This window comes from Papaver somniferum, chromosome 2, assembly GCF_003573695.1.
Source record: "Papaver somniferum cultivar HN1 chromosome 2, ASM357369v1, whole genome shotgun sequence".
Lineage (NCBI taxonomy): Eukaryota > Viridiplantae > Streptophyta > Magnoliopsida > Ranunculales > Papaveraceae > Papaver > Papaver somniferum.
The window spans coordinates 80,392,861-80,418,646 of record NC_039359.1 but is presented as its reverse complement, the minus strand read 5'-3'; the positions used below and the strand labels follow the sequence as shown (position 1 = coordinate 80,418,646).

Below are 25,786 nucleotides of genomic sequence, written 5' to 3'. Positions count from 1 at the left end.
TTAGTGTACGGTGAATTTGTTGTATATAATCCAGTAGATAAAATTTTAAAAACACTTTTTGTTCCTTTTGTATATATTTTGCTAATCCAATATGATCTCGGCTGAAATATGTTGGATTTTTGCCTTAAATAACGGAGTTTTAATTCTGCTTTCGCCGTACAATCGGGTATTCTCTCTCCTTTTACTCTACTCAGCATGTCCCTTTCCATATGTTGCATTTTAATTCTTTCCATATTTTGAAACATTGAGGACAATGTTTAGTTTAGGTTTGGGGGTATAGAGTAGATACCACGATAATATGCTATAATTAAAAACGAACTCCTTCTTCTTTTTGAAAAAATTGAAAAATTCCAAAAAAAAAAAAATTCAATAAAAAATTAAAAAATGAAAAATCATAAAAAATGGAGCTCATTTACCTTGAAATGTTGACTCTTGTGCAAATATGTATTATTATTAGGAGTCTTAGTCTAGATATTTAGGCACCCTGATTCTAGCACAATTCACATAGTGATAAGAAATTTGCACGCGCACGATCTACCAATACATGTATGGCCTCGATCTTCAAGGTGTTGGATAGGAAGTTACGATTGCCAATCACTTTAGAATACTGAACGAAACTTGACTAGCTTGTTCTTTGGTTGGTTGGGATAGAAGATGGAGGTTACATTAAGAAAAACAACCATCGAATTTAACTGGGTGCATCAAAAAGGGCTACCTCTTGCAAAGTGTCATGTAATCTTTTGTTTGTTTTTGTTATGTATCAAAAGTGTTTCCTTATTCAAAAAAAAAAAAAATTCTTTTGCTCCCATTTTAAACCAAACTTTTCTTTTACAGCCCATCAAAACCAAAATTTTCCAATAAACCAAATTTTTTAAATTTTCCCATTTAAAACCAAATAGTGGGCTTTGTGTCATTTCAAAATGGACCAACCTCGTGCCCTCCATGAATACATGTATCCATCAATACAAATTCCATTATCATGTATTGTATTACCTCAAACCAATAACCCTTTTAAAATAAATGCAAACATGATACAAATACTTCCTATATTTCGAGGGTTCGATTCTGAGAACCCCTATACTCATGTAAGAGAGTTTGAACAAATTTGTCGGACTATGCAACCTGATCATTTGTCCGAAGACTCTCTGAAATTGCGTTTGTTTACATTTTCTTTAAATGAAAGAGCCAAAACATGGTTTTACGGTTTGAGACCACAATCAATCACCACTTGGGAACAACTCACTAATCAATTTTTCCAAAAAATTTTTCCACACCATAGGACCATCGCTATTCGTCAAAATATCAATTGTTTTGTCCAATTGGATGAGGAAACTGTTTTTCACTATTTTGAACGTTTTAATGATTTGTTGAGTGAATGTCCGCACCATGGAATTGAGAAGTGGAGACTTGTCGTCATCCTCTATGAGGGACTAGACTTTAAATCTCGAACCATGGTTGAGTCTATGTGTAATGGTGAGTTTATTGACAAATCTGTGGATGATGCATGGAATTTTTTAGCCGAGATTGCAGAAAAAACCCATCAATGGGAATCCGTTAGGGAAACAGGAACAACACCACATGATATGAATCATCCCCATGAATTAGAGTTTTATTCTTGTAATAGCTCCGACCTTAGGATTGAAAATTATCCTAGATTGCAAAATTCCTATCATGATGATGATGATGATTATGATGTTATGTTAGAAGAACATGTCTATACTGAAAATGTTATGGAACCTTTGGGTTCAAATACATTAGACTTCTCTGCCCCGACCTTAATGCATGATATTTCTTCTAGTATTCCATGTGATGTTTCCCCTGATGTGCCGATGCATGAAAATCAATCTGTTGATGATGTTGATAATTCTGATTGTAATCTTGCCCATTGTGAGCATGATGTGACATGTGTAGATGAGTTAGAAGATTTTGATTTAATTGATAATGATATGCCTATTCTTCTACATGAGTCACCATCTGTTGGCCTTCCACCCAACCTAGATTTGGTTTGTACCCATATTGTAAAACCAATTTTTTTGAAAATTCCTAATCTAGGATTGGAACTGTGTGCTTCCCAAGTCCTCTTGGACTATTTTGCTTCAAAATATAACACTTTTAAAAAGCCACAGTTGGAAATTGCATGTTTGCCCATCCCGAAAACAGTCCATTATGAGTTAGACCTTTTGAATCCTGAACCCCTAAAATTGTTAGATTTTGTGCTTAAAAGTAAACCTGTTGAAAAATTTAGGTTTAGGGTTGATTCATTCGGTTTTTCACTCTCATTCCCATTTAAGTCCAATTTTAGTGTTTTAAAACTTTCTCTGTCTCTACACTTTTTCTTTTGGGTTGATCCTCAACTCTTTAGATTGTTAGTGTACGGTGAATTTGTTGTATATAATCCAGTAGATAAAATTTTAAAAACACTTTTTGTTCCTTTTGTATATATTTTGCTAATCCAATATGATCTCGGCTGAAATATGTTGGATTTTTGCCTTAAATAACGGAGTTTTAATTCTGCTTTCGCCGTACAATCGGGTATTCTCTCTCCTTTTACTCTACTCAGCATGTCCCTTTCCATATGTTGCATTTTAATTCTTTCCATATTTTGAAACATTGAGGACAATGTTTAGTTTAGGTTTGGGGGTATAGAGTAGATACCACGATAATATGCTATAATTAAAAACGAACTCCTTCTTCTTTTTGAAAAAAGTGAAAAATTCCAAAAAAATTTAAAAAATCAAAATTCAAAAAAATTTAAAAAATCAAAATTCAAAAAAATTAAAAAATTAAAAATCATAAAAAATGGAGCTCATTTACCTTGAAATGTTGACTCTTGTGCAAATATGTATTTTTATTAGGAGTCTTAGTCTAGATATTTAGGCACCCTGATTCTAGCACAATTCACATAGTGATAAGAAATTTGCACGCGCACGATCTACCAATACATGTATGGCCTCGATCTTCAAGGTGTTTGATAGGAAGTTACGATTGCCAATCACTTTAGAATACTGAACGAAACTTGACTAGCTTGTTCTTTGGTTGGTTGGGATAGAAGATGGAGGTTACATTAAGAAAAACAACCATCGAATTTAACTGGGTGCATCAAAAAGGGCTACCTCTTGCAAAGTGTCATGTAATCTTTTGTTTCCTTTTGTATATATATCAAAAGTGTTTCCTTATTCAAAAAAAAAAAAAAAAAAAAAAAAAAAAAAAAAAAAAAAAAAAAAAAAAAAAAAAAAAAAAAAAAAAAAAAAAAAAAAAAAAAAAAAAAAAAAAAAAAAAAAAAAAAAAAAAAAAAAAAAAAAAAAAATCAAGTATTTATCAATTCCATCATCTCTTGTTCCAAAAATAAAAGAGAGTAGTCAATGTAAATAAGAGTCATGTAATTTGTCATCTTTTGTTGTTTTTTGTAATAAGCAAGGAGGGTGTATGCCATTGATGTACAACGCGAGTAATTGTGAAATACCTCCAACTCATTCACAATTCTCGTAAAGTCCGGACAGCTAGCTAGATTTCGACCTCAGTTCTTAGCCTGAGAAACTATCTCTTGGTGATTAGTAGTCATAACTTCAGATCTTTCTTTACACATGTGTAGATACACTTTACACTCTTATCACATGTTCTTTTTTTGTTATCAGTGCTAGGATTGTGCCTTCGATAGCTAGATTGACATCTCCATTTTGCTGTGAGCTTAAACTGTTTTGCACATGTCACATTTGATGGAATATGAGCTTATATTTTGTCCTTAGGTTTTGTAGGCACATCTCTGGTAAACCTTCACGAGACTTCAACTCGTCCACTAGGGACACTTAGTGGTTTAAAAGGCTTAGTGCATACGCTAAATGCATTCGAGAGACCAGCGACAGTGGTATAGTTAGGATTTCCTTAGTTTTGTTTTACTTGAGGACAAGTAAAATTCAGGTTTGGGGGTATTTGATGAGTGCCAAATATTGCATATATTTATCCCTTTTTGTTGGCATTTAACTCATCTTTTATGCATTAATTCTACATTTTATCCCATATTCTGTATTTTCATTGTTTTCAAGAATAAATATTTTTATTAATTAATTTTGCATTTTTAGGTAATAAATAAAGTCTGGATGACTTGCGGAGCAAAAAGAGCAGAGAAGTAGTGAAAAGCCGGGAGAAATCACCCAAGGAAGCCGCGAAGAATGGTGCGCACAACCTCATTTTCTACACACAAAAACGCCTCCGTTCTCAGCCATCAGATCAGTTCTCAGAAGCATCCGACGGTCGCTCCTTCATAGAGCATCAAAATCTGAAGTCTATGCCGAGCACCACAGCGCTGAAATTCCAAGCCTTCAGATTAGATGGTAGTTGAATCCAACGGTCGCTCCCTTGCTGTTCATCAACGTTTGATATCTCCGCCTTACACTACAGTACCTAACCCCATCAAGTACCGTTCATTTTGTTGTATCATATAATCCAACGGTCGATCATCGCTTGCCTCCGCATCACCGTCCGATCTACCTACCAGCTTCGCATCCAATGACTCAGCGTCGCAGAACATCAAATTTGATGAAGCCGCCTCACACTCTAGCAACCGAACCTATACCACCTACCCAAACACCCCCCTTCTCCCAAACAGTCGAGCCATCTCCTCCACCACCCCCCTCTGCAGAGCCATCACCCTGCAACTGCCGCACCACCATCATCACCACCAACTCCACTGCCACCACCACTCCTCCACCATAATCACCCCATCACCCAACAACCAATACCATCTGTTCCCTTCTCCTTAGCCACCTATTTTCTCAATTTTTGCACGTTCTCTATCAGAAACCCTAGGCGTGCAAAATTGGTAAATTAGGTTGAGCTAGAGTGAAATTGAAGGCATGGAGTGATACAGGAGAGTCAGAGAAAGGATGGGTCGACGTCAATTTGACGATTAGGTGAGCTAATTTCACTGTTGGAATTTGGGGATTTTTCTATAAACCCTAATTTTATAATTTTGAGAAATTTGGGTCTGTGACTATAAATAGCCTTATGTGTGTGTTGTAATAGTTATGCTTGGATTAGCCTGCATCCAGGACTTTCATGTCCTGTTAATTTCAGTTCACTTTTCAAGTTCAGTTTCATGTTCATGTCTACTATGTTCTGTTGATGTTACTGTTAATCCTTTTGCTTCCTGTTAGTGTTAGTTTATCATGTTAGGTTAAATTAATTCCTGTTAGTGTTTCTGTTAATGTGTTCATTGTTAATTTCAGTTGGTTATGTTAATGTTAAATGTTGTAATGCTCCTGTTGATGTTTGTTAATGTTCACTGTCATGTTTAAACTGCTGTCACAATTGATGGAATGCTAGGCTAGATATCTGTGAAGCATTGATGTGATTGTGCAATGGAAGAAATCAGTGCTCATAGCAAGCTGATTTTCTTGCCATTCCTTGTGTATGCTTAGGTTGCAGTGTTGATTGAGCATTGGGAGAAATTAGTGCTCATAGCAAGCTAATTCTCTTCCCATTCTTTTAGTATGCCTGTATTCTTGCCTTAGTATTGCTTCATTTTAGTTTTTCCACAACCCTGCCCTTGGCCTTAGGCCTTGGTTCATCTTGCACTGTTTTATGCTTGTAGTTGCTGTGTTCTTTCCCTTTGCTGTTTTGCATTGATCTCTGCTTGTTTAGTCCTTGTCCTGTAATTGTTCTTCATTGTCATCTTTGCTTGCTGTTATCTTGTCATTTCCCTTGCAGCTGCCCTTCTGCTGCTGCTGTTGCTGTTGTTTGCTGCAGCACTACTGCTGCATTGCTCTTTTCCTCTGCCATGCTGCTGCTGCTGTGCATCACTTGTGCTGCTGCTGCTGTTGTTGCTTTCTTTCTTTCACTGCATTGCACTGCTGCTTTGCATTGTTTGCTTTCCCCTACTGCTACTGCTGCTTCCATCTTTGCCTTGCGCTGTGCACTTGCCTTGCACTGCTTGTGCAGCACTGCTGCTACTTCTTCTCCTGTTGCTGCCACTCCACTTCTCCTGCCAGGCCCAGCCTTGTTAGCTGCTACTGCTCCAAACTCAACCAAAGGCCTAGCTAAACCAAGCCCAGTTTCTAAGACCCAAAGGCCCAGATCCTTGACTGAATTCAAAACCCAGTTCACATCAAAAGACACTGAGCCCAATTCACAGTTGAACTGTTGAGCCCAAGTTCAGTTCACTGATAACCCAAAGCCCAGTGCAACTCTAAAGACCAAAAGCCCATAAGTTCACATTTAATCCAAACAAACCCACTAAGCCCAAAGCACAATTAGAAGCCCAATAGCAATTTAGAGCCCAAATAGCTAGAAACAACAAAACACACCCGATCTCTGTGGATCGACCCGTACTTGCACGAGCTACAACCGACGACCGTGCACTTGCGGTATTACTGTAGGCCCCCGTTTTTATTGCGCTCATTTATATACCCTTTTCCAGGCCTGCCAAGTTTTTGGCGCCGTTGCCGGGGATAATTTTTAGGACCTTTTAGAAGCCTGCCAAGTTTTTGGCGTCGTTGCCGGGGACTACCAGTGGTGGCGGCGGCGGGGGTGACGGTGGCGGTGGTAGCGGCGGCAGCGAACTAGTGGTGGTGGCGGCAACGAACTAGTGGTGGTGGTGGTGTAATGGTGGTGGTTAAGGAGTGGTGGTGGCGGTTGGTAGGTGGTGGTTGTTGAACGGTGGTGGTAGAATGGTAGTTGAATATTGGTGGTGGTGGTGCTAGTGGTGGTGGTGAAGTGGTAGAGGAAGAAATTTGTTCCATTTTGAAATAAAAAAAATATTATATAGATGAGGGTATTAAGGTAATCTAATATTAAATCGATAAAGTTATTAAAAAGTAGGGAAAAATTTATTGTTGTATAAGGATATATTTATTGGGTGTAAAAAATAAGGACATATAAATAATATACCCTTTATTTACTTATTTTCATCTTTTTTTTTTCTTGAAGGAAAAGACAGTGCCTTGTGAAATTTTGATTACGTAAGAAATAGAAAAAACAACTAGAACTAAACTATAAATTTCAAAAGTTGAAAAAACAAAAAATGAAACTTGTACTAAGATTTTATATTACGTTAAAGAAGTTGACATCCTGATAATAGTTTCCCATCATTTTTGTTCTTGGTTTTTTAAATTTTGATCATTGACATTATATATATATATATATATATATATATCTAGATATTTTCATAAAAAATAATAAGAATATGTCTAAATTCGGTTTTATTTGCCGAATTAGATCGTCTTCTTTAAAAACATACTTGATGGTAATGCAACAATAACATCAGAAAATTCCATTAAAATTTTTACATAGGGGTTTTTAATAACGGACAGTTCACACTTTCCATCCGTTTAATACTGAAACTCTTTTATTCATCCGTTGATTAATATAACGGACGGTGAAGATGATATTATAACATTCTCATGGAACGGGAAGTTTAGTAACTGCGCCTATCGAAATCTCATCTTGTTAGATGAGAAATTGACTTAGTTTACGAGATTTTACCGGTTTGGTAGGCCCAGACGGAAAAATAAACGGCATGGGCATTAAATATATAATGAAAAAAACGTGGACATTTTTTTAAATGCATTTCCCCACATGAGCGTTTTTTAAAACTCCGTTTTATATAACAAGTCTCGATTGCATAGATGAACCATTAGAAAAATAAAATAAAAAACCTAAAATCACAAAAATTGTGATTTTCTTATCGAAAGCATCAAATACTAATTATAAAAACCCAAATTGTCTCAAAAAATCTGATTTCTGACATTGAATCCAAGAAAATCTAGGTATATAGATGAAGAAAAGAAGGTTTAGATAATTATTTTGATAAAAAATGTGTGCAGAGAGAAAAGAATAAGGAGCAAATTGTTTTGACCTTGAATCTACGGTAACCTACCTAACTAGGTAGAAGGTAATAACCTAAAATCCTGAGCTTGGCAGCAACCTTGGAGATTTCATGTGTGGTTGTTATCGCGAGTTACACCAAATGTTAGACAGTTCAAGACCTTATGGACACTGGCTAATAAGTAGTTCCGGTAACCTCTCACTAAGCAAAGGTTCAAGACCTTATGGACACCTATGCCTATTCGTGATATTTCCTGTTTTCCGCGTTTTATCCTATTTTCATTCATGTGGGGGATTGTTGGAAAAAATACGGTTTTATGTGAATAAAAATTAATAATCAAACGGTTTTTCTAAAAAATAAAAACACCTTCCAAATTTGTCTCTTAGTTTTTACGGGATAAGTTTACCTTATATATTTTTGATTTGGGTTAGGGTTTTATATAAGATGAACCTCTCTTCTCTTGCCGTCCGTGTAGAGAACTTCTCCTTCGTCTTCTATGTTTGATACGATGGTTTAAGTGGTAACATTTCGCGAGTTTTCCGCTGCCAAGTTCTAGAAGGACAAGGTTTGAATTTGCTATTCAAACTTTGTTAAGATTGTTGTATCTTGGAGGCAGATATACCCGTAGGGCTATAGCATCATCTTTTTTAGAGTGTAGCCGGGCATTCTTGTCTTAAGGACAATATGTTGAACATGCGCCTCAATCTGTCATTACCAGTTTGTTCATTCATGATACTTAACAGGGATCGATGATTGAAGTCATCGACAATCTTTCCAGATATGGGAGACGACTCAAAATATGAGATAGGTATTCCTTATACTAATTTGTTTGAAATATTATCGTTTTTTAATTATTATCCCCAACATAATTCGTTTAATTAACTTAAATATAATATGGAAGGGCCGCTCCACTCATTGTCAATTGGTTTTTTTGAGTTGGATGCCCGCGGAAAGGGGTGTGCATATAATCCGGAACCGCGGATTTCCTCCCCGGAAACCGTCCATTGCGGGTGAAAACCAATCCTTAAGAGTCTATGGGCCGTTCATGGATGAATTCTCAAATCCGCAAGATTTAACAATTTGGTTGCGGTTGGTTTTGTAAATACGCGGATTTATCCGCACCGTAGGATAGTGAGAGTGAATGCATGGCTGTTGGAGCAACCAACTTGGGTAGACTGGGATTTTATATTCTGATGCCTGAAGTTCACTTAGGGTCGTCATTCGCCAACGTTAAAACCCCGTGGATCTATTGAAGAGACAGTGGGTTCAGTGGGATTTGGGTGGTGGTTTATATGGAGTTACCTCCGCTAGGAGATGAGACTGAGACAGATACCCACGGACCCAAGTTACATGCATTGCAGATAAAAACTGTTGTTCAAAAGAAGAAGAAAGATCCACGAACCTTGCAGCTTGTAATACACGAGATTGAATGGAAGCTGAAGGAGCCGTTTGACCATTTCACCTTATCTTACTGGTAAAATATCATTTACAGATCAAATCTAATATCATTTCACCTTATCTTATGGAACAAAAGAAAAATCTTAAGTAGTTATCATGATAACATCATTTTTAAGATTACAAAACGTCATGACTTGCAAGCATATTAATGCCAGAGTCTTAGTTTCAACTGTTACCGCTTCTGGAAGTCATATTTCTGGCTAGACTGGGGTTTTATATATATAAATCCGCCGTTAATCCGCATCCGGTATGTACAATCCACTGATCCGCAGAGGTCAAATCTGTGGGTGATTGGGCCAGTCACGGTTTAATTTTTCAAATCCGCAACTTTGACGGTTTGGTTGCGGGTGACCCCTAATCCGCAACCGTCTGTCCGTTGCACACCCCTATCTGCGAACTTTATCATGGTATCAGAGCTAAGCCCACGACCCAGACCTGCGTACGCCGAGTTACTGGCCAAAGTGTTTAACCGATTTTGAAACTTGTACACCCAGGGTGTAGGCCAGTGCCGATACTAGCCGAGGTATTACCCCCTGATTTAGTCACTCACCTGTGTACACCTATTACCGATGGACTGGTAACTTGTACGTAGGTCCACATGTGAGGCCCGGTGACTGGCCTTACACGTGAGGGGCATGTGAAAGGACAAATAGTCCCACATCTCTATAATCCGCTTAATTAACTTAAATATGATATGGAAGGACCCCTCCGTTCATTGTCAATTGGTTTTGAGTTAGATACCCGTAGACTTTATCAGTAGGGGATCCCGAGTTTCCAGCGTAGGAGATTCTAACAGCTTTGTAGTCGTTACTAATAGGGTGGTAGCCAAAACCACATATAATTCGAACACCCGTACGGCGTTTCTTCTTGTCGATGCATAGTGCTGGAAGTTTCACGAATTCTCTGGTAATAGGATTACAATCGTACGACGGTTCATACCAACAAGAAAGTATTTTCTGCTAAGGCCATCGATGGAGGGAAGAACGATTCCGTTATAATTTGCCGGAGTTGATAAACAGATTAATCCATTACTAGAACCAACAAGACCAAACTCGCTTACCCGAAGTTTGAGGTCGATCCTCCTTCGGTGGTATATAGGTTGTTCTTTCATTATGTCGTCCCCATGGTACTCCGCATAATAGAGTGCTTGAGCTTCTTTGTCAAAGAGAACAAAACTCATCATAGGAGAATCAGAACCAGAACCGTCATGATTCTGCTCTTGCTGGTGTATTAATTCACAAGCATGCCGCCGCCTCGGATGTTGATAAGCAAAGTAGGTCGTATTAGCATGACACCGTATGAGATCTCTCCAAGATCCACGTACTAGTTTACAATCTAATACCAACTCAGCCGATAACTTAGAAAATATATTCGAAGTGATTTCTTGAGGGAGAGTGTTTAGAGGATCATAAAGGTCCCATTTCTTCCTCCAGAAGGATCCCGTCTCGCGATCAAAAATTATGTACGAAACTGAGGTTTTACTTCTAAAAAGACCGAATTGTCCTCGCATGTAGGTCACATGCAGTACTGATGCCGACGCTCATGACGGCGTCAATCAAGATACAAACCTATGTTTTGCAATTAACACTTTGTAAAACCACCAAATAGCATAAACACGATCTAGTATTCATTACGCAGTTTTTAAGCCAAGGTGCAATCTTAGATGACCTTGATACAAAGTGTTTTCTGTTGCGCCACTTTTTTATAATAATACCAACAAGAATTTTGTTATGTTGTGCATCCATTCACGAGATAAAAGGTAATCATTCACATGAGAAATTAAAAAAAAAATTATATAATATAAGAGAGAATGCTTATTTGTATTTGGGAATGGCAATGTTCATGAATTTTTAAATTTCTCTCTCTAAAAATGTATTCACCAATATAAAGAAACATTATCTCTCTTATATTTTATTTATTTTTTTAATTTCCCATATCAATAATTGATTATTATCGGATGCAAGTACACAAGATAACAACAACTCAACTAACAATATGGATTACTCATACTTTCTCTTTCCTCTCTCATCTATTCATGCTGGAGTACACTACTTTGTAGTTTGTGCTTGCCTGCCACTTATTTCCATCCAGTTTTTTTTCTTGAAATAGGAGCAAAGTTTTCTTTTAAGAATAACTTTAGTTCGGATTTTAAGCCCGGCAAGAGAGATTTTGACCATTTATCAGCAAAGCTAACCCTGGAATTCCTGATTTTGACCAAAACGGATTTTTCATCTTACGGTTCTTCTCGCAAGACCTTTCCATGTAGTCACTAACATTCGTGTAATTTACACTTGATTACACCATATTATAAACTATGCTGGTGTCTCGATCTTTTCAATAAAGCTCTTACTAGAGTAGAAGGTTTGTTCCTTAGAGCAACTGCAGTGGTGCGATCAAAACCAAAGATCGAAGATCAAAAAAAAGACCAAAATTTGGGTTTAGTCCGTGTTGTGACGCAACGGTACATGATTAAAATTTCGTCAGGCGGACTTTAAAAGTCCGCCCCATTTTTTTTTGTAAAATTTCATCAGGCGGACTTTAAAAGTCCGCCCCATTTTTTGTAAATTTCATCAGGCGGACTTTAAAAGTCCGCCCCATTAAAATTTCATCAGGCGGACTTTAAAAGTCCGCCCCATTCTTTATATCATTCTTTTTTTTTTATTTAATTAAAATTTCATCGGGCGTAATTTAAATCTCCGCCCGTTAACAAGCGGACTTTAAATTTACGCCCAGCAACAAGCGTACTTTAAATTTACGCCCGACTATATTAGAATTTGGGATTTGGTCGCGACCATATTTGGTCTGGAATTTGATCTTTGGTTGGGATTTGATCTTTACTCCGTCCCACTGTGTTACGATCTCATCCCAAATTTTTGGTTATACTCGCCCATTGTGGATGCTCTTAAAGATTATTACAAACATGTTTATCACTTTAACAAAGTAAATAGTCAATCTTAAAAATTAATTTTTATTTATTTTTAATACTCCCTCTGTTCCATGTTATTTGACGTTGTAGAGTTTTATATGTAGATTAAGAAACATCGGAGAAAATTAAATTTTTCCAATTCAACCCATATTAATACCTTTTAAAAAAATTAAATAACTTATTTTTTAGTTTCTAGATTTTAGGAAAAGTTACCGATTCCATTGTAATTTATTTGGGACGTACCAAATTTTTATAGATAAGAGTGTATATCCTCTATGAAAAATATTTAAAAATTGAAGTAATTTTTTATGTGTTGATTCCAAAGCCAGGGTAAATCAGAGAGAATTTTGGGAAAATACTAAAATTCTCTTCTATAACATCAAGTAAAGTGGAACGGAGGGAGTAAATTAATAGCAATATGCCAAATTAAATATCCTCACATTTAACAGTTATGGAAATCTCATGATCTCATCTGCAACAACCGAAATTTGTTAGTTGGACAAGAGATCAAACCAAGGAAAATTAGATAAAGGTTTGGAGATAGTACTCTTGACTGTTAGCTAGAGAGGAAGATAGTATACTAAGAGAATATGGTGCATGCATGTCCATTGAGATATGGTGGAGAACTAGTGATAAAATACTATATAATTAGTCATATTACTTTAAATGGACATATCCATCATTATTCGGTGCTTTTGTTATATATCTGAAGATGCTCGGAAGTTATTCCATTGAAGACCATCGTTGAGGACAACAATTAATGAAGAACGCTGAAAATATACACCAAACTTATTCAATGACGTTCGTCGACTTGGAAGAAGAAGAGGACATCAGGTTAAGTATCAGCTCAGAGTCAGAAGAGCATCAGTTTGATAATTGGAACCTGACACACTCCGATCCTTTTCGTCCACTACCCATTCCAGACACTCCGATAGATACACCGCCGGAGACACCACCAGAGTCACCGACAACAGTTCCAATACATCATGTACCTCCACCACGTGCTCCACCACCTCCCATCCCATACTTCCCCTTGCCTGTCTTGAATCCTCCGTCAGGAATTTGACCTGAAAATCACCATTTCAACAAGGCCAAAATTTGCCAAGCTTCAATAATCTTGGCCAACCAATATTTAATTTACTATATTTTCTAGCTAACTCGTTACAATTTTTTTGATAGGGAACAAAGCACTCACCGAGAAGTACAAAACACGTTACAAGCTAGCCCTGATAGGTGATTGGGAAACGGCTAGGGAAAAGTTCTTCAACATTGATTCTGAATCAATAACGGCATGGATCACTATGTTCTCAGAGACAGCTCTGCACATAGCTGCCAAAGCAGGACATGAAAATTTTGCCGTGGAACTTGTGAAACTTATGCCACCGGAAGCACTTGTACACCAAGAGTATAACAATGGTGATACGACACTTCATCGTGCTGCCATTACTGGAATTACTAAAGCAATGGTGGAAAAGAATCCTATCGTGGTACAAATTCGTAATAAGAAGGGGTGGATTCCACTTTTAAGTGCTATTTATGGATCTTCCTATCAGCAAAGAGAAATGATAGAGTTTCTTTTATCTGCTCACCTGCGGCATAAGAATCGGAGTCCTTTCTCTGGTCGTATCGGTGGTGAACTTATATGTACTTTGATTAGAGCTGGCTTCTTCGGTAAGTAAATTTTGCTAGCTTTTCCGGTAAGAGCATTTCTACCTGCTTTAAGCACATTTACTAAGCGTGACAGACCTTTCCACTTGCATATTGCTAACTTAAGACCATCATGTTTGCAGATATTGCAACAAAATTGATCGACGACCACCCAAACCTGGCTGTTAAGAAAGATAAAGATGATTCATGTGCATTAGAAGTCCTGGCTGAAATGCGTTACGCATTTCCAAGTGGAAGTCGGTTAGTATCATGGCAACGCTACGTCTACTCACGTCAGTGACATCTTACTCTCTCTGGCTTTCATAATTTTCTGTCAGATTTTTCTTTCTTTTGAACTTGTTATTAGAAAAGGAAAAAAAATGACGTCTGCATGGCTTACAAAATAATTCTCTTACTAAAAGTTAACTGCCAGTCTGCCACTGAATTGTCGTCAGTAATTTCATTTTTGTGCAGATATTACTGTTGACCTCCCTGAAACACGTCAACACCATGACACCGAGAATCCTCCAGCGAGTTCGCGAAATATCTCAACTGCAAGTCTCACAACAAAGTTCCTCAGCATTACCCAGTTAGCCACAGGTTAATCTTCTTTATGCTATGTATTAGACTTTGTCCTAAAATTTGTAAAAATATCTTGAGATTTTTGTTTTTTGTTCCGGTGCTAGGATGGATGAAGGAACTACTTAGGAAAGGTATGTAAAACCCGTACATTATAATTGTCGGTTTATATTGGTCCATTCATTATGTGCGCCTAACTAGAGATCTTTGATTCCTTGATAATTTTTGCAGTTCCATGCGTTAAAAAGGTCTATGACCAAAAATTGATGCATAGAGAGGCTTTGGAATTGGTTAGATGCATATATGCCACTACAAAACAGAAGGTTTCTAGGGACGGCTCATTCTCAAAAAACCATCCCCAGAATGCAGAAGTTGGGACGAACCCGTTTAGCCGTCCTTAGCGATGTATTTGAGACCGTGCCAAAAAAACCATCCCAACTGGTCCATTATTAGGGACGAACTATATCCGAGTGTCACTACTGGTGTACTAGTAGGGACGAATTTTTTCGTGCGTCCCTAAAAGCTTCTAGCCGTTCCAGTAAGTAGAATCATCCAATGGTGGTGATTATATCGTCGGTAACTTAACTTCTGTACTCCCTAGAACATAGTGAAACTAATCTATTTCATTTTTCCTCTCAAGTTTTCATCGCCTATTCTGCTCATGTTTTCATCGACTCTACTAAAACCCTAAAACTCTCCTTCGTGCGATTCGTCGTCACTTTCTTCTCCATCTCCTTCGTGATACTCATCAGAAGTGAAATCTTCACTTTCTTCTGCTATAAGTCTGTCAAATCTAGCAGATGCCCATCATGCAAACTTAGGGTAAGAATCTCTGTAATTTATCTGGTTTGGTATTTGATTAATTTGCACGATTTCATCTTTGATGTTTTTGGATTCAAAATTTAACCTAATTCTCTCGATTTGCGTTGGGTTTATTTCTGTAATTTTTTTTTGCGCAGATCGAATTCTCTCTATTGTAATTTTGGTTTGCCCTAATTGATTGTTTGTTTAGTTGAACTATTAGTATTGTTATTTCAGTTTCGAGTGTGATGATTACATGAATTGCTATTTGATTAATTTGCATGATTTCATCTTTGATGTTCTTGGATTCAAAATTTAACCTGATTCTCTCGATTTGGGTTGGGTTTATTAAGATATCTGTGGGAAGAGTCTCCTTCATGATTACAGTTTGAGCAGTGTAATCTTTTTTTGAGGATATGAGACGGTATATTTTGGAAAACTTAGGTTGTAATTTGAACTTAAATGAAAGTGTAGAGGACATATCATCTGATTTTACATGGTGCTGGAGAGAATTTGAAAGACTATAAAAAAAAATTGGATGATAGAGCTAGAGACATGATGTAGATGATAAATCATTTTGTTGTTTTAATCCTATGTTTAGTAGCTAGACATTGTGAGCGATGAGTACATGGGTCGATGGTACTGATAGTAATAAGCCCATTTGAACTTGCTGCATCTTTGTTATAGTTGGAGTTTCATTTCAGGATTTTCTTTCGTGCTGTTGTGTATTTTTCCTCTTAGGGTCTCCTGGCATCTTTGTAAACCCATGACAGTCTTAATTTCCAGAGATTACAGATTACAGTTGATGAAGAATGAAAATACAGATCTATAAAAAGTACATACTGATTGTAGTTTATCCTGTATCCTACTTTAAAACAGAATTCATAATTGATAGTTTTTTGAACTTGAAAATAAAATCTGTGCATTAAACTTAAAGCTAGTGACAAAAAATAAAGTTCTGTGATAGGTGCCCTCGGGACAACCTAAGTTTTCCAAATTTATTGCAATTCTTGCAGTACAATACTGTCATTGCATTTTCGTGCTTACTGCTTGCAAAGAAAAGAAATTTGAATTCTAGTACTTACGGCTTACAAAGAAAAGAATTTTGTAAAGAAGAATTGGTCATTTTGGGAACGTTTTGGAGTAAGAAACTAGATTGTTCAGAGGGCTGGGATGGATGCTAATTGGTTTGAATATTGAGTTTGTGCAAAATCTGAGAGGAATCAGGAAGCTAAAAGATTCCCATGATTATGTATATTGCAGCCTTGTTATTTCTAAATCTAACAGCGTCATTGCACTAGTAAAAGCAGCTGACCCATCAACCAATTGCGTTGCTGACCCACCACTAGTTGTATTGTCCCTGCTTAATTTTGTTGAGTTCATTGTAATTTTTTAAAGGTTGCATAGGTTTATCTGTATGGTAGTTCATCCTAATTCCTTTAGTGGTGGTAGTTCATCACTAATTTTATTGTGCCTGCTTAATTTGCCAGCTTTTGAGTTCATCCTGATTCCTGCTGCTTGGTATAGTGTTAAACTCATGTTTATGTTGGATCATAAGAATTAAGAATGGCAGAGATGAATAGCTTTAGTGATATGATACCGTTCTTAGGTTGGTGTTGCCTGGGGCATTGAACACATTTGATAAAATTAGGAAAAAAGGAAAGTGTTTATCATATTCTTTACTGTTTATGATGTCTGTTTAGCTTGTTATATTGTAGTATCACGTATTCACATGGACTGTACCACTTGTCTGAGTTAGCATATGCTGCTAGATTCCTTACCGTTACCTTATTTTTCTTAACGATGCTCTATCGACTATATTATATCTATGTCCAATGTACTACATCTATCTTCATATCTAGCCTGCACTTATTTTATTTTATTTCTATCAATGTACTCACTGACTTAAGGTGTGTTCCGCCAGGTGCATATTGCTGGTGTTGGCGATTAGGTTCATATCATCGCAGGATCATTCGCTGGCTTGCATGCTCATAATCATCGACCGCTACTAACTTATAAAGTAATGGTATTGTTAAATTTGTCAAGTTTTATGTAACTATCACCAAGTAATTCATTACTAATTTGGGTATGTTCTGCGTTTTTTCCTCTTTCTGTTGTGTATGGGACTTTTATGTGCATGTGTGACTAGTGGTTTCCGTTAATCGTAAGTTTATTCCTTGGTCAGTTTGTAGAAACCATGGATAAGAGTTGGGTTCACAAGTATCGGTCGGGTAAAGAGTATGAAGATGGTTTGAGGATGTTCTTGGACCATGCATTCAAGGAAGGGGTTGTTACTGAAGATAACAAAATGAAATGTCCTTGCACAAAGTGCAATAATGTTAATTACAAAGTTAGAAGTGAAATATTCAGTGACTTGATATCGCACGGTATGATGAGAAATTATACTACATGGTTTCATCATGGTGAGAGTTTAAGCTCAACGGTCTCATCAAGTATCGCACCACAAGATACATGTTTTGAGGTCGGAAATAACAATAATGATGGACCAGGGGATGACCTTTTGGGCATGTTGCGAGCTGTGTGTGGAATACCAAGAAAGATAAAGTACGTATTTTCTGTCATCTATTCTCTTATTATCCCTTTTATCATTTACCCACTAGCGCAAGGCTCACAGCAAGCATCGTTTGTTATTATTTTCTTTTGAAACAGGAGTTGGCGGCTAAAAATAAACTAAAAGGTCCAAACAAACAATTCAACACACTGGTGGCTCCAAGCCACATGGAATATGCAAAAGAGGTAAAGCTTCTGTTTAGTTTGATCTTGGTGAGGATGTTTCGTATGTTATATGCAATCAACAACACAAAATTTCATTTTACAGATGCTAGCCGAAACAAGAAGATTCCCTGAACGGCATGAAGTATTTCTTAGGACCAGGACAAAGAAAAGAAAAACATCAGATCCAAATGAAGTGATGGATCCTGTTGCTTCTGAACAATATGTATACCTTTATACTTTTTAAGTTTTCTTTCGGGTCATCTGTTTTTTGCATTTGTAGTTCGAATTGACCTAACTTTCGAGATTGATTTACTTGTAGGATCGAATGGTGGAAATACACAAGCAGGCTAACCAACCTGGATCTGGAGTCGTTTTAGGTGGATGAAATGATGCATTTGCAGCTGTTATGGGACCAGATAGACGTGGTCGGATTCGTTGCTTTGGCAGCACTGTGAAGCCGAAACAGTTTTGGGACGAGTCATCATCATCAAGTAGAGTTGTTCAATTGAAAGAGGAAAATGCAATGCTCAAACGAAGGGTTGCAGATTGGAGGCTCAAGTTGCAGTATTACCACCAAACCAGAACAATGAAGGACTCGAGGTATCGTGCATCGTTCACTTTTTTTTTTTTTACATAGAATTTGAGTCATTGTGAATTGATAAGATTAGTCTTAGACCCAGTGGTTATTTAGGTATGCATGAGCTTCCGTGTTATCTAATTAACTATGTCTTAAGCCAAAGCGAGTATAGGTTTTTGTCCCATGTAGGCTACTTATAAGTTTGATAACTCTTCCCAGGTGCAGTGTAAATGTGACTTGTATACAGTAATCTGCTTTATCTAGTACTCGTTCACTCCCAATGCACCACTGTTGACATCCTATATGTACCAACTAACAAATGGTAATTTCACTTTAATGAACCGGAGATGTTCATTACTGCAGAAATGATTGTGAATGTGTTGAGCTTTTTTTTTTTCCTGACTGAGAAGAATGTAACTATCGATTATCTATTGAGTAGATTTCTGTTTGTTGCAGGATATGTGATATGGAAAGGTGCAGGAAGGGTTAGCTTCCAGATATTAACAGATGATAAAATAGCACTCAAAGCAGGCCACTGATTGTAGTTAACAAATGATAAACAGAGACACCATTTACTGTAGAGAGTGTATGAACCTAAATTTTTGCTTGTTTTTTGAGAATGGGAGGTCTCTTTTGTAAACAAATAACATGGTTTTTGAGTATCTATAGAAAAATAATCTTCTATGAATTCGTCTATGATTCTCTATTCTGTGGATGTATGGCATTCTATTTGTCTCTGTTTTGTGGATGTATGGCATCTAATCCTGGTATGTGAATGTATGAGGGATGGCATTCTTCCAATTAAAGCAGGGAAATGGAGCTTCAGTAATATTCAGATATTAGGGACGATTGATTAACCGTCCCCATTGTTCCAGTTTATACTAGGGACGGTATTGTTAAACCATCCCTATGATGCACTAGGGGCGGTTTTAACTTGTTTTTCCGGCCGTTTCAAAACCGTCCCTAGAAGATGAAGCCGTCCCTAGAAGTATTTGTGGAGGCCAAGAAAAAACGTCCCTAGAAGACGAAGCCGTCCCTATTAGTACTACTGACGGCCACTCAGAACCGTCCCTAGAAGGCAAATCCGTCCCTAATAGTATTAGTGACGGTGGATTTGGGGACGCAGCAACAAACGTCCCTAATATCTTTTTGGGACGGCTTTCCGGTTGTTGGGATGTTTTTCTGACCGTTCCTAGAGGCCTTCTGTTTTGTAGTGTGCACAAATATCCAAGAGTGACTCGGAAATCTCAGAGTTTTTCAAAGATACATCCATATTCATGGTGGCAACTACATACGGGACAATTGAAATTATAGTGGAGTGTATTGAGAGATTTCCTGATATGATTTGGCTTAAAATGAAGGGAAGAAATATATTTGAGATTGCGATTGAAGAGCGACATGAAGCTGTATCAATTATGGACTGAATCTATAACAATTAACATCCTAATGGAGCTAATTCTACTCACTGGTGAATATGTATCAAAGAAATCTATACCTTATATTTGTTTATAGCCTTTTGCTACCAACCTAGCCTTGTATTTTTCAATAGTTCCTTTTATATTACGTTTTCTCTTGAAAATCCATTTACAACCTATGGCCTTAGACCCTGGAGGTAAATCTACAAGTTCAAATGTATCGTTTTCTCGAATGGAATCCATTTCACTAATTGAAGCTTCTTTCCACCATGGAGCTTCAGGACAAGTCGTGGCTTCTTTATAATTCTGAGGATCAGACTCGGCTAGGTATGTAATACAACCAGGATAGGTTTTCTTAGTTTTAACCCTTTTACCTCTTCTAGGTTCTATTTCTGGTTCATCTTCCTCTAAAGATAAGGACTGACCGATTGACGGAAATTCTAGGGGATCATCTAAACATCTCTTCCGAGAATCACGTTTCATAGGAAATACATTCTCAAAGAACTCAGCATCCCTAGACTCCATGATAGTATTCAACCCTATGTCAGAAATTTCAGAACTAACAACCATAAACCTATGAGCACTGGAATGCTCAGGATACCCTACAAAAAGACAATCAACAGTTTTGGGTCCTATCTTAGTTGTCTTAGGAGGAGGGATGGCCACCTTTGCCAAGCACCCCCACACTTTGAAGTAAGCATAAGATGGTTGTCTACCTTTCCATAACTCATATGGAGTTTTATCTGATCCTTTAAAGGGTACTCTGTTCAGGATGTAATTGGATGAGAGGATAGCCTCCCCCCCCACAAGTTCGAAGGTAATCCTGAACTAATAAACATGGCATTCATCATATCCTTAAGGGTACGGTTCTTACGTTCATCTACACCATTGGATTGAGGTGAATAAGGGGCTGTAGTTTCATGTATTATGCCATGTTCTTCACAGAAATTTCCAATAGGAATTTCATATTCACCACCACGGTCATACCTAAAAGTTTTAATGGTAGTATTCAATTGGTTTTCAACTTCACGTTTATATATCTTAAAGGCTTCTAAGGCATCGTCCTTCCCTCTAAGAAAATAAACATGACAGTACCTCGTACAATCATCTATAAAAGTGACAAACCATTTCTTTCCACCTCTAGTTTGAAATGACTTCATGTCAACTAGGTCTGAATGAATTAACTCTAAGGGTTTAGTGTTTCTATGGACATTCTTACTGAATGATTTCTTAGCATGCTTAGATTCTACGTAAATCTCACATTCTTACTGAATTATATAGGACCCTCCCAGTTAGGCTTGAACTTTCCTCTTGGGTCAGAATGTTTTATAGGTCTGACTTCTTTAAGCACTAAATCTTCTTCCTTTAAGCCTCGCAGATGAACCTTCTTGTTGAAAATTCCAGCTATCCTCTCCTGGTAAGCTTGTGCATGACATGCGTCACGCATCCTCTTTTCATCGATCAAATTTAGTTGTTGTACCTTCGATTCTATCCATTCATCTTCCGGTATCGTGCCTTCCTTTATCACTCGTAAGGTGGAAATTCCAACTTCAACGGGCAAAACTGCTTCTGTCCCATAAACCAAAGAGTACGGAGTTATACCAGTGGGTGTACGGATCGAGGTACGATAGGCCCATAATGCATAAGGTAACTTCTCACTCCAATCTTTGTATGTTTCGGTCATCTTCTTCAAGAGTCTGCCTAATGTCTTGTTTGCAGCTTCCACAATACCATTGGTTTGCGGCCTATAAAAAGTTGAGTTCGTTAGCTGGATCTTGTACTTTGCAAACTCCCTTTTTACCTCCTTGCTAACAAAATTGGACCCATTATCTGATATAATCTCATTTGGCAATCTGTAACGACATATCATGTTATTCGTGAGGAACTTAACAGTCTGATTCCCTGTAGGATTCTTGACGGATATTGCCTCAACCCACTTTGTAAAATAATCAATTGCCACTATGATGTATCCATTCCCATCTGATGCAGAAGGATTTAACTTCCCAATCACGTCAATGCCCCAAACATAAAAGTGACATGGTGATGTAAGAGGGTGCAACTTGGTCGGTGGAAAATGTAATAAATTGTCATGTATTTGGTATTTATGGCATCTTTTCACGTACTTGAAGCAATCTGATTCCATCGTCGTCCAATAATATCCCATTAGAAGAATTTGCCTTGATAACATGTGTCCGTTCATATGTGGGCGCAGATTCCTTCATGTACCCATTAAGAAGACGTCGAGCTTCATCTCCATCTACAAACCTCAATAAAATCGCATCATAAGATTTCTTATAAAGTACTCCTCCTAGGATCATGTACTGAAAAGACATGCGTTGTATGTAACGACGTTCTTTTCTGCTCAACTCGTCTGGCATCGTCTGATCCTCTAAGTAATTCCCATGGATCTCCGTTAGGTGTTTCTGCTTCGATATCAACCGCATAACAGTAAGCTGGTTGCTCTCTTCGTGCCACCTCGATAGGTTTGACTGTGGAATCTCTTGGGATCGGGATTAGTGATGCTAAAGCAGCTAATGCATTTGCAAACTGATTCCTGTCTCTATAGAGATGATGAAAAGTAATGCAATCAAATTTCTCCACCATCTTCATAAGGCATTCATGGTATGGAACTAGCTTAATTTTATTCCTTGATCTTCCAGACTTTCTGTGTTTGGTTGACAATCAGCAAGGAATCTCCAAATACCTCCAACTTCTTGACTGATAAATCTAAGGCAGCTCTCAAGCCAGCAATGCATGCTTCATATTCAGCCATGTTGTTAGTACAGTTGAAATTCAATTAAATAGAAATAGGAATGCGTACTTCATCAGGAGATATCAAAATTTCCCATGCTCCTTTGCCAATTGGGGTTCATTGCTCCATCAAAATACATCTTCCACAATTCACCTTCGTCATCTTGTTCAGCAGCAAGGATATGTTCGTCAAAAAATTCTGTCCTGAGTGTCTCGCAATCCGGGATAGGTTGCGCTGCTAAGTGATCTGCTATTGCTGTTCCTTTTATTGACTTTTGTGTCACATAAGTGATATAAAATTCTTATAATAACAACTTCCACCTGGACGTTCTCCCTGAGATCATTGGCTTTTCAAATAAATATTTAAGTGGGTCCATACTTGATAACAACTGCACCGAATGAGATAACATGTAATGTCTAAGCCGTTGAGTAGCCCAGACAAGGGCAAGGCATGTTTTCTCTAATGTTGAGTATTTTGATTCATATCCAGATAATGTCTTGCTGATATAGTAAATCGCCCTCTCTTTCTTACCATCTTCATCATATTTTCCTAAAACTGCCCCCCATTGATGAGTCGGTTACTGATAAATACAACAACAAACAGTTTTTGTAGGTCTGATGGATGATCTTATCTTCTTTCGGACTTGGCAATCATATCGTCTACATACACCTCCAACTCCTTGTGCATCATGTCATGAAAAATAGTAGTCATCACGCGTTGATAAGTAGCTCCAGCATTTTTAAGACCGAAAGGCATTACCACATAACAAAATATCCCCCAAGGTGTAATAAACTCCCTATCTTATTCTGCCATTTTTATCTGATTGTATCCTGAGAACCCGTCCATTAATGATAGTAATCCATGCCCTGCAGAATTCTCAACAAGGATGTCAATATGGGGGAGGGGAAAGTCGTCTTTTGGGCTTGCCTTGTTAAGATTTCTATAGTCGATGCACATTCGGACTTTTCCATTCTTCTTCGGGACCGGTACTATATTAGCCAACCATTCTGGATAATTTGTAACCATTAAAAACCCAGCTTCATATTGCTTGATCACTTCGTCATGTACCTTCAAAGACCACTCTGGTCGGAGCTTACACAATTTCTGTTTGATTGGCTTCATTCCAGGGATGATAGGTAAGTGATGTACTACCATGTCTGTGTCTAACCCTGGCATATCTTCATACGACCATGCAAATATATCTTTGTACTGAGTCAGTAAATCGATCATCATCCTCCTTTCTTCTGAAGACAAAGTAGTACCGATCTTGACCATTTGGGTTTGATCTTCCGTGTTCATATTGACCGACTCTACTTCTTCGACTGGTTCCAGCTTGTCTTCCAAGTGATCTAATGACTTGAGGATTTCATGAGGTACGTCCTCTTCGATCATTTCCTCTTCATTGGGAGTCGTTCCATCAGTATAATCGTGCTCCTTGTCCAAGTAAAATATTTTGTTTCCAAAATTATTTTGATTTCCTGAAATATTTTTAGAAAGAATACAATTCTCTGGTTTACCAACCAAGTAAGTTTTTTCAACATGAATGGTGGAAGGGAATTTCTGACCTTCCATTAATCGAATTGAATTGACTGGATTAAAACAGGATATTTCAGTGAAAGTCTTACCTGAGTCCTCTTTTACAGTGCTTACCTCATGTTCTTCTACAAAGAGATCAGCTGACCCGTCTGTTATATCCCCAATATCAACCTCATGTTTTCCTAGAGACCCAGTAATGGTCGTGAGAGTCAACTTCTTTGTCTCGCATTTCATCTCGGCTTCATATTCTGAGAACTTGGTATCCAACATCTATTGGAATTTTTCGCACAACCAAGAGAATGCCCCGGTATCGATATTCATTTCAGATTTTGTGCTTGTGTTCCTGTTTTCAAGGAAACAAAAAGAATATATGGTAACACAAGGGTGTGTATGCCTCGGATTTTGTGCAACAATGAATGCAATTTACAATTAATGCACGTGCATGCAGGTTTCACTAACTCTTGGGTAGGCTTGGGCTACCTTAGGAGAATATACCTCAGACGTAGTCAGACTAGTCTTCTTTAGTACTGGGCTAAGGCTTGTAGTGGTTCAGCTGGTAACTCCCCTAAGGCCCAAGGCACGGATTCATCTTACTAGCCACTTGTTTTCCTAAGAATCAGACGTCTGACGATGCAAAATGTAATGCAAATGTGCAAATGGGTGCGTTCACGTGTGTGTGCAAATACCAAGTAGTGTAAAATTAAAACCCTAAAATCCCAATTATGTTTCAAGTTAGATTCTCTAAGTCCCCACTGTAGATACCGTCGAAATCCGTTAGGATCTCTAAATATCAAAAATGGGAATCACGTGGAAATACTTATTAATAAGGGAAGTCGTTACCCAATATGGAGAATTGGGACCCAAAATAAGCACTGGTCCAGAACAGAAAAATAAGTCCGGGAATCAAGTTACGGGTTAGGAAAGTGTGAGACACGCATCCCGTCCAATCCGAAAATTGGCTTTACTTAATATTTGGGATTATAGGGTTCTAACTTGCAATAACAAATAATACATAAAATTATAAAAAAAAAACTAATTGAATTACTAATCTAATAAACAACGCACCAAACCCTGTAAATGGAAACAGAACCCAATCAAATCAAAAGAGTTATTATTATTATCAAACGATCAAAATTATGATTATTAAACGACCAAATTATTATTATTATTATTATTATCAAACTTCAAAATCACGAAGCAATCACCAAATATATCATTCACCCCAAACCAATATTATTATCATGCGAAATCTGGGTAGCAAATCATGGAACACAAAACACCAACAGATTTGAGAACCCTGTGGGTAGTACAGTGGATGTCTCATCGTCTCTCCAAATGGGAGACCTGGGATCGAGTCCCAGTGTACGCACTAGCGTACTAACTGCAGTAGCAGTAGGGGTTAAATGGGATGGGGCAGTGGGTCTGCGTCAAAAAAAAAAAAAAAAAAAGAAAAAGAAAAAATTCTATCACCGACTATTGATCAACATACCATTATTATCATCTCCCATTAATCAATATAGCATCATCATCATCATCA

General features: G+C 37.6%; 1 protein-coding gene across 2 annotated transcripts; it reads left to right on the top strand.

Moving 5' to 3' along the window:
• Positions 1 to 12,812: 12,812 nt before the first annotated feature.
• Positions 12,813 to 19,166, top strand: LOC113348164. 2 transcript variants are annotated; one of them, XR_003359527.1, is made up of 10 exons: positions 12,813 to 13,877; positions 13,997 to 14,146; positions 14,328 to 14,453; positions 14,540 to 14,566; positions 14,664 to 15,254; positions 17,158 to 17,798; positions 17,904 to 17,990; positions 18,073 to 18,192; positions 18,289 to 18,569; positions 19,003 to 19,166. XR_003359527.1 is itself a non-coding variant. In XM_026591867.1 (5 exons), exons 1-5 carry the CDS (start codon positions 13,508 to 13,510, stop codon positions 14,831 to 14,833), a joined length of 843 nt encoding a protein of 280 aa, XP_026447652.1. In that variant the 5' UTR covers positions 12,813 to 13,507; the 3' UTR covers positions 14,834 to 15,412. The 2 variants fall into 2 exon arrangements, 1 of the variants encoding a protein (XP_026447652.1); XM_026591867.1 differs by lacking the exons at positions 17,158 to 17,798; positions 17,904 to 17,990; positions 18,073 to 18,192; positions 18,289 to 18,569; positions 19,003 to 19,166 and having other exon boundaries at positions 14,664 to 15,412.
• The last annotated feature ends 6,620 nt before the right edge of the window (positions 19,167 to 25,786 follow it).

What these genes read in the sequence shown, in the direction of transcription:
- LOC113348164 (XM_026591867.1), top strand. Translation starts at nt 13,508, where the DNA reads ATGTTCTCAGAGACAGCTCTGCACATAGCTGCCAAAGCAGGACATGAA. An exon ending in CATTACCCAGTTAGCCACAG is followed by an intron (nt 14,454 to 14,539) that starts GTTAATCTTCTT and finishes TTCCGGTGCTAG; the next exon opens with GATGGATGAAGGAACTACTT. An exon ending in GAAGGAACTACTTAGGAAAG is followed by an intron (nt 14,567 to 14,663) that starts GTATGTAAAACC and finishes TAATTTTTGCAG; the next exon opens with TTCCATGCGTTAAAAAGGTC.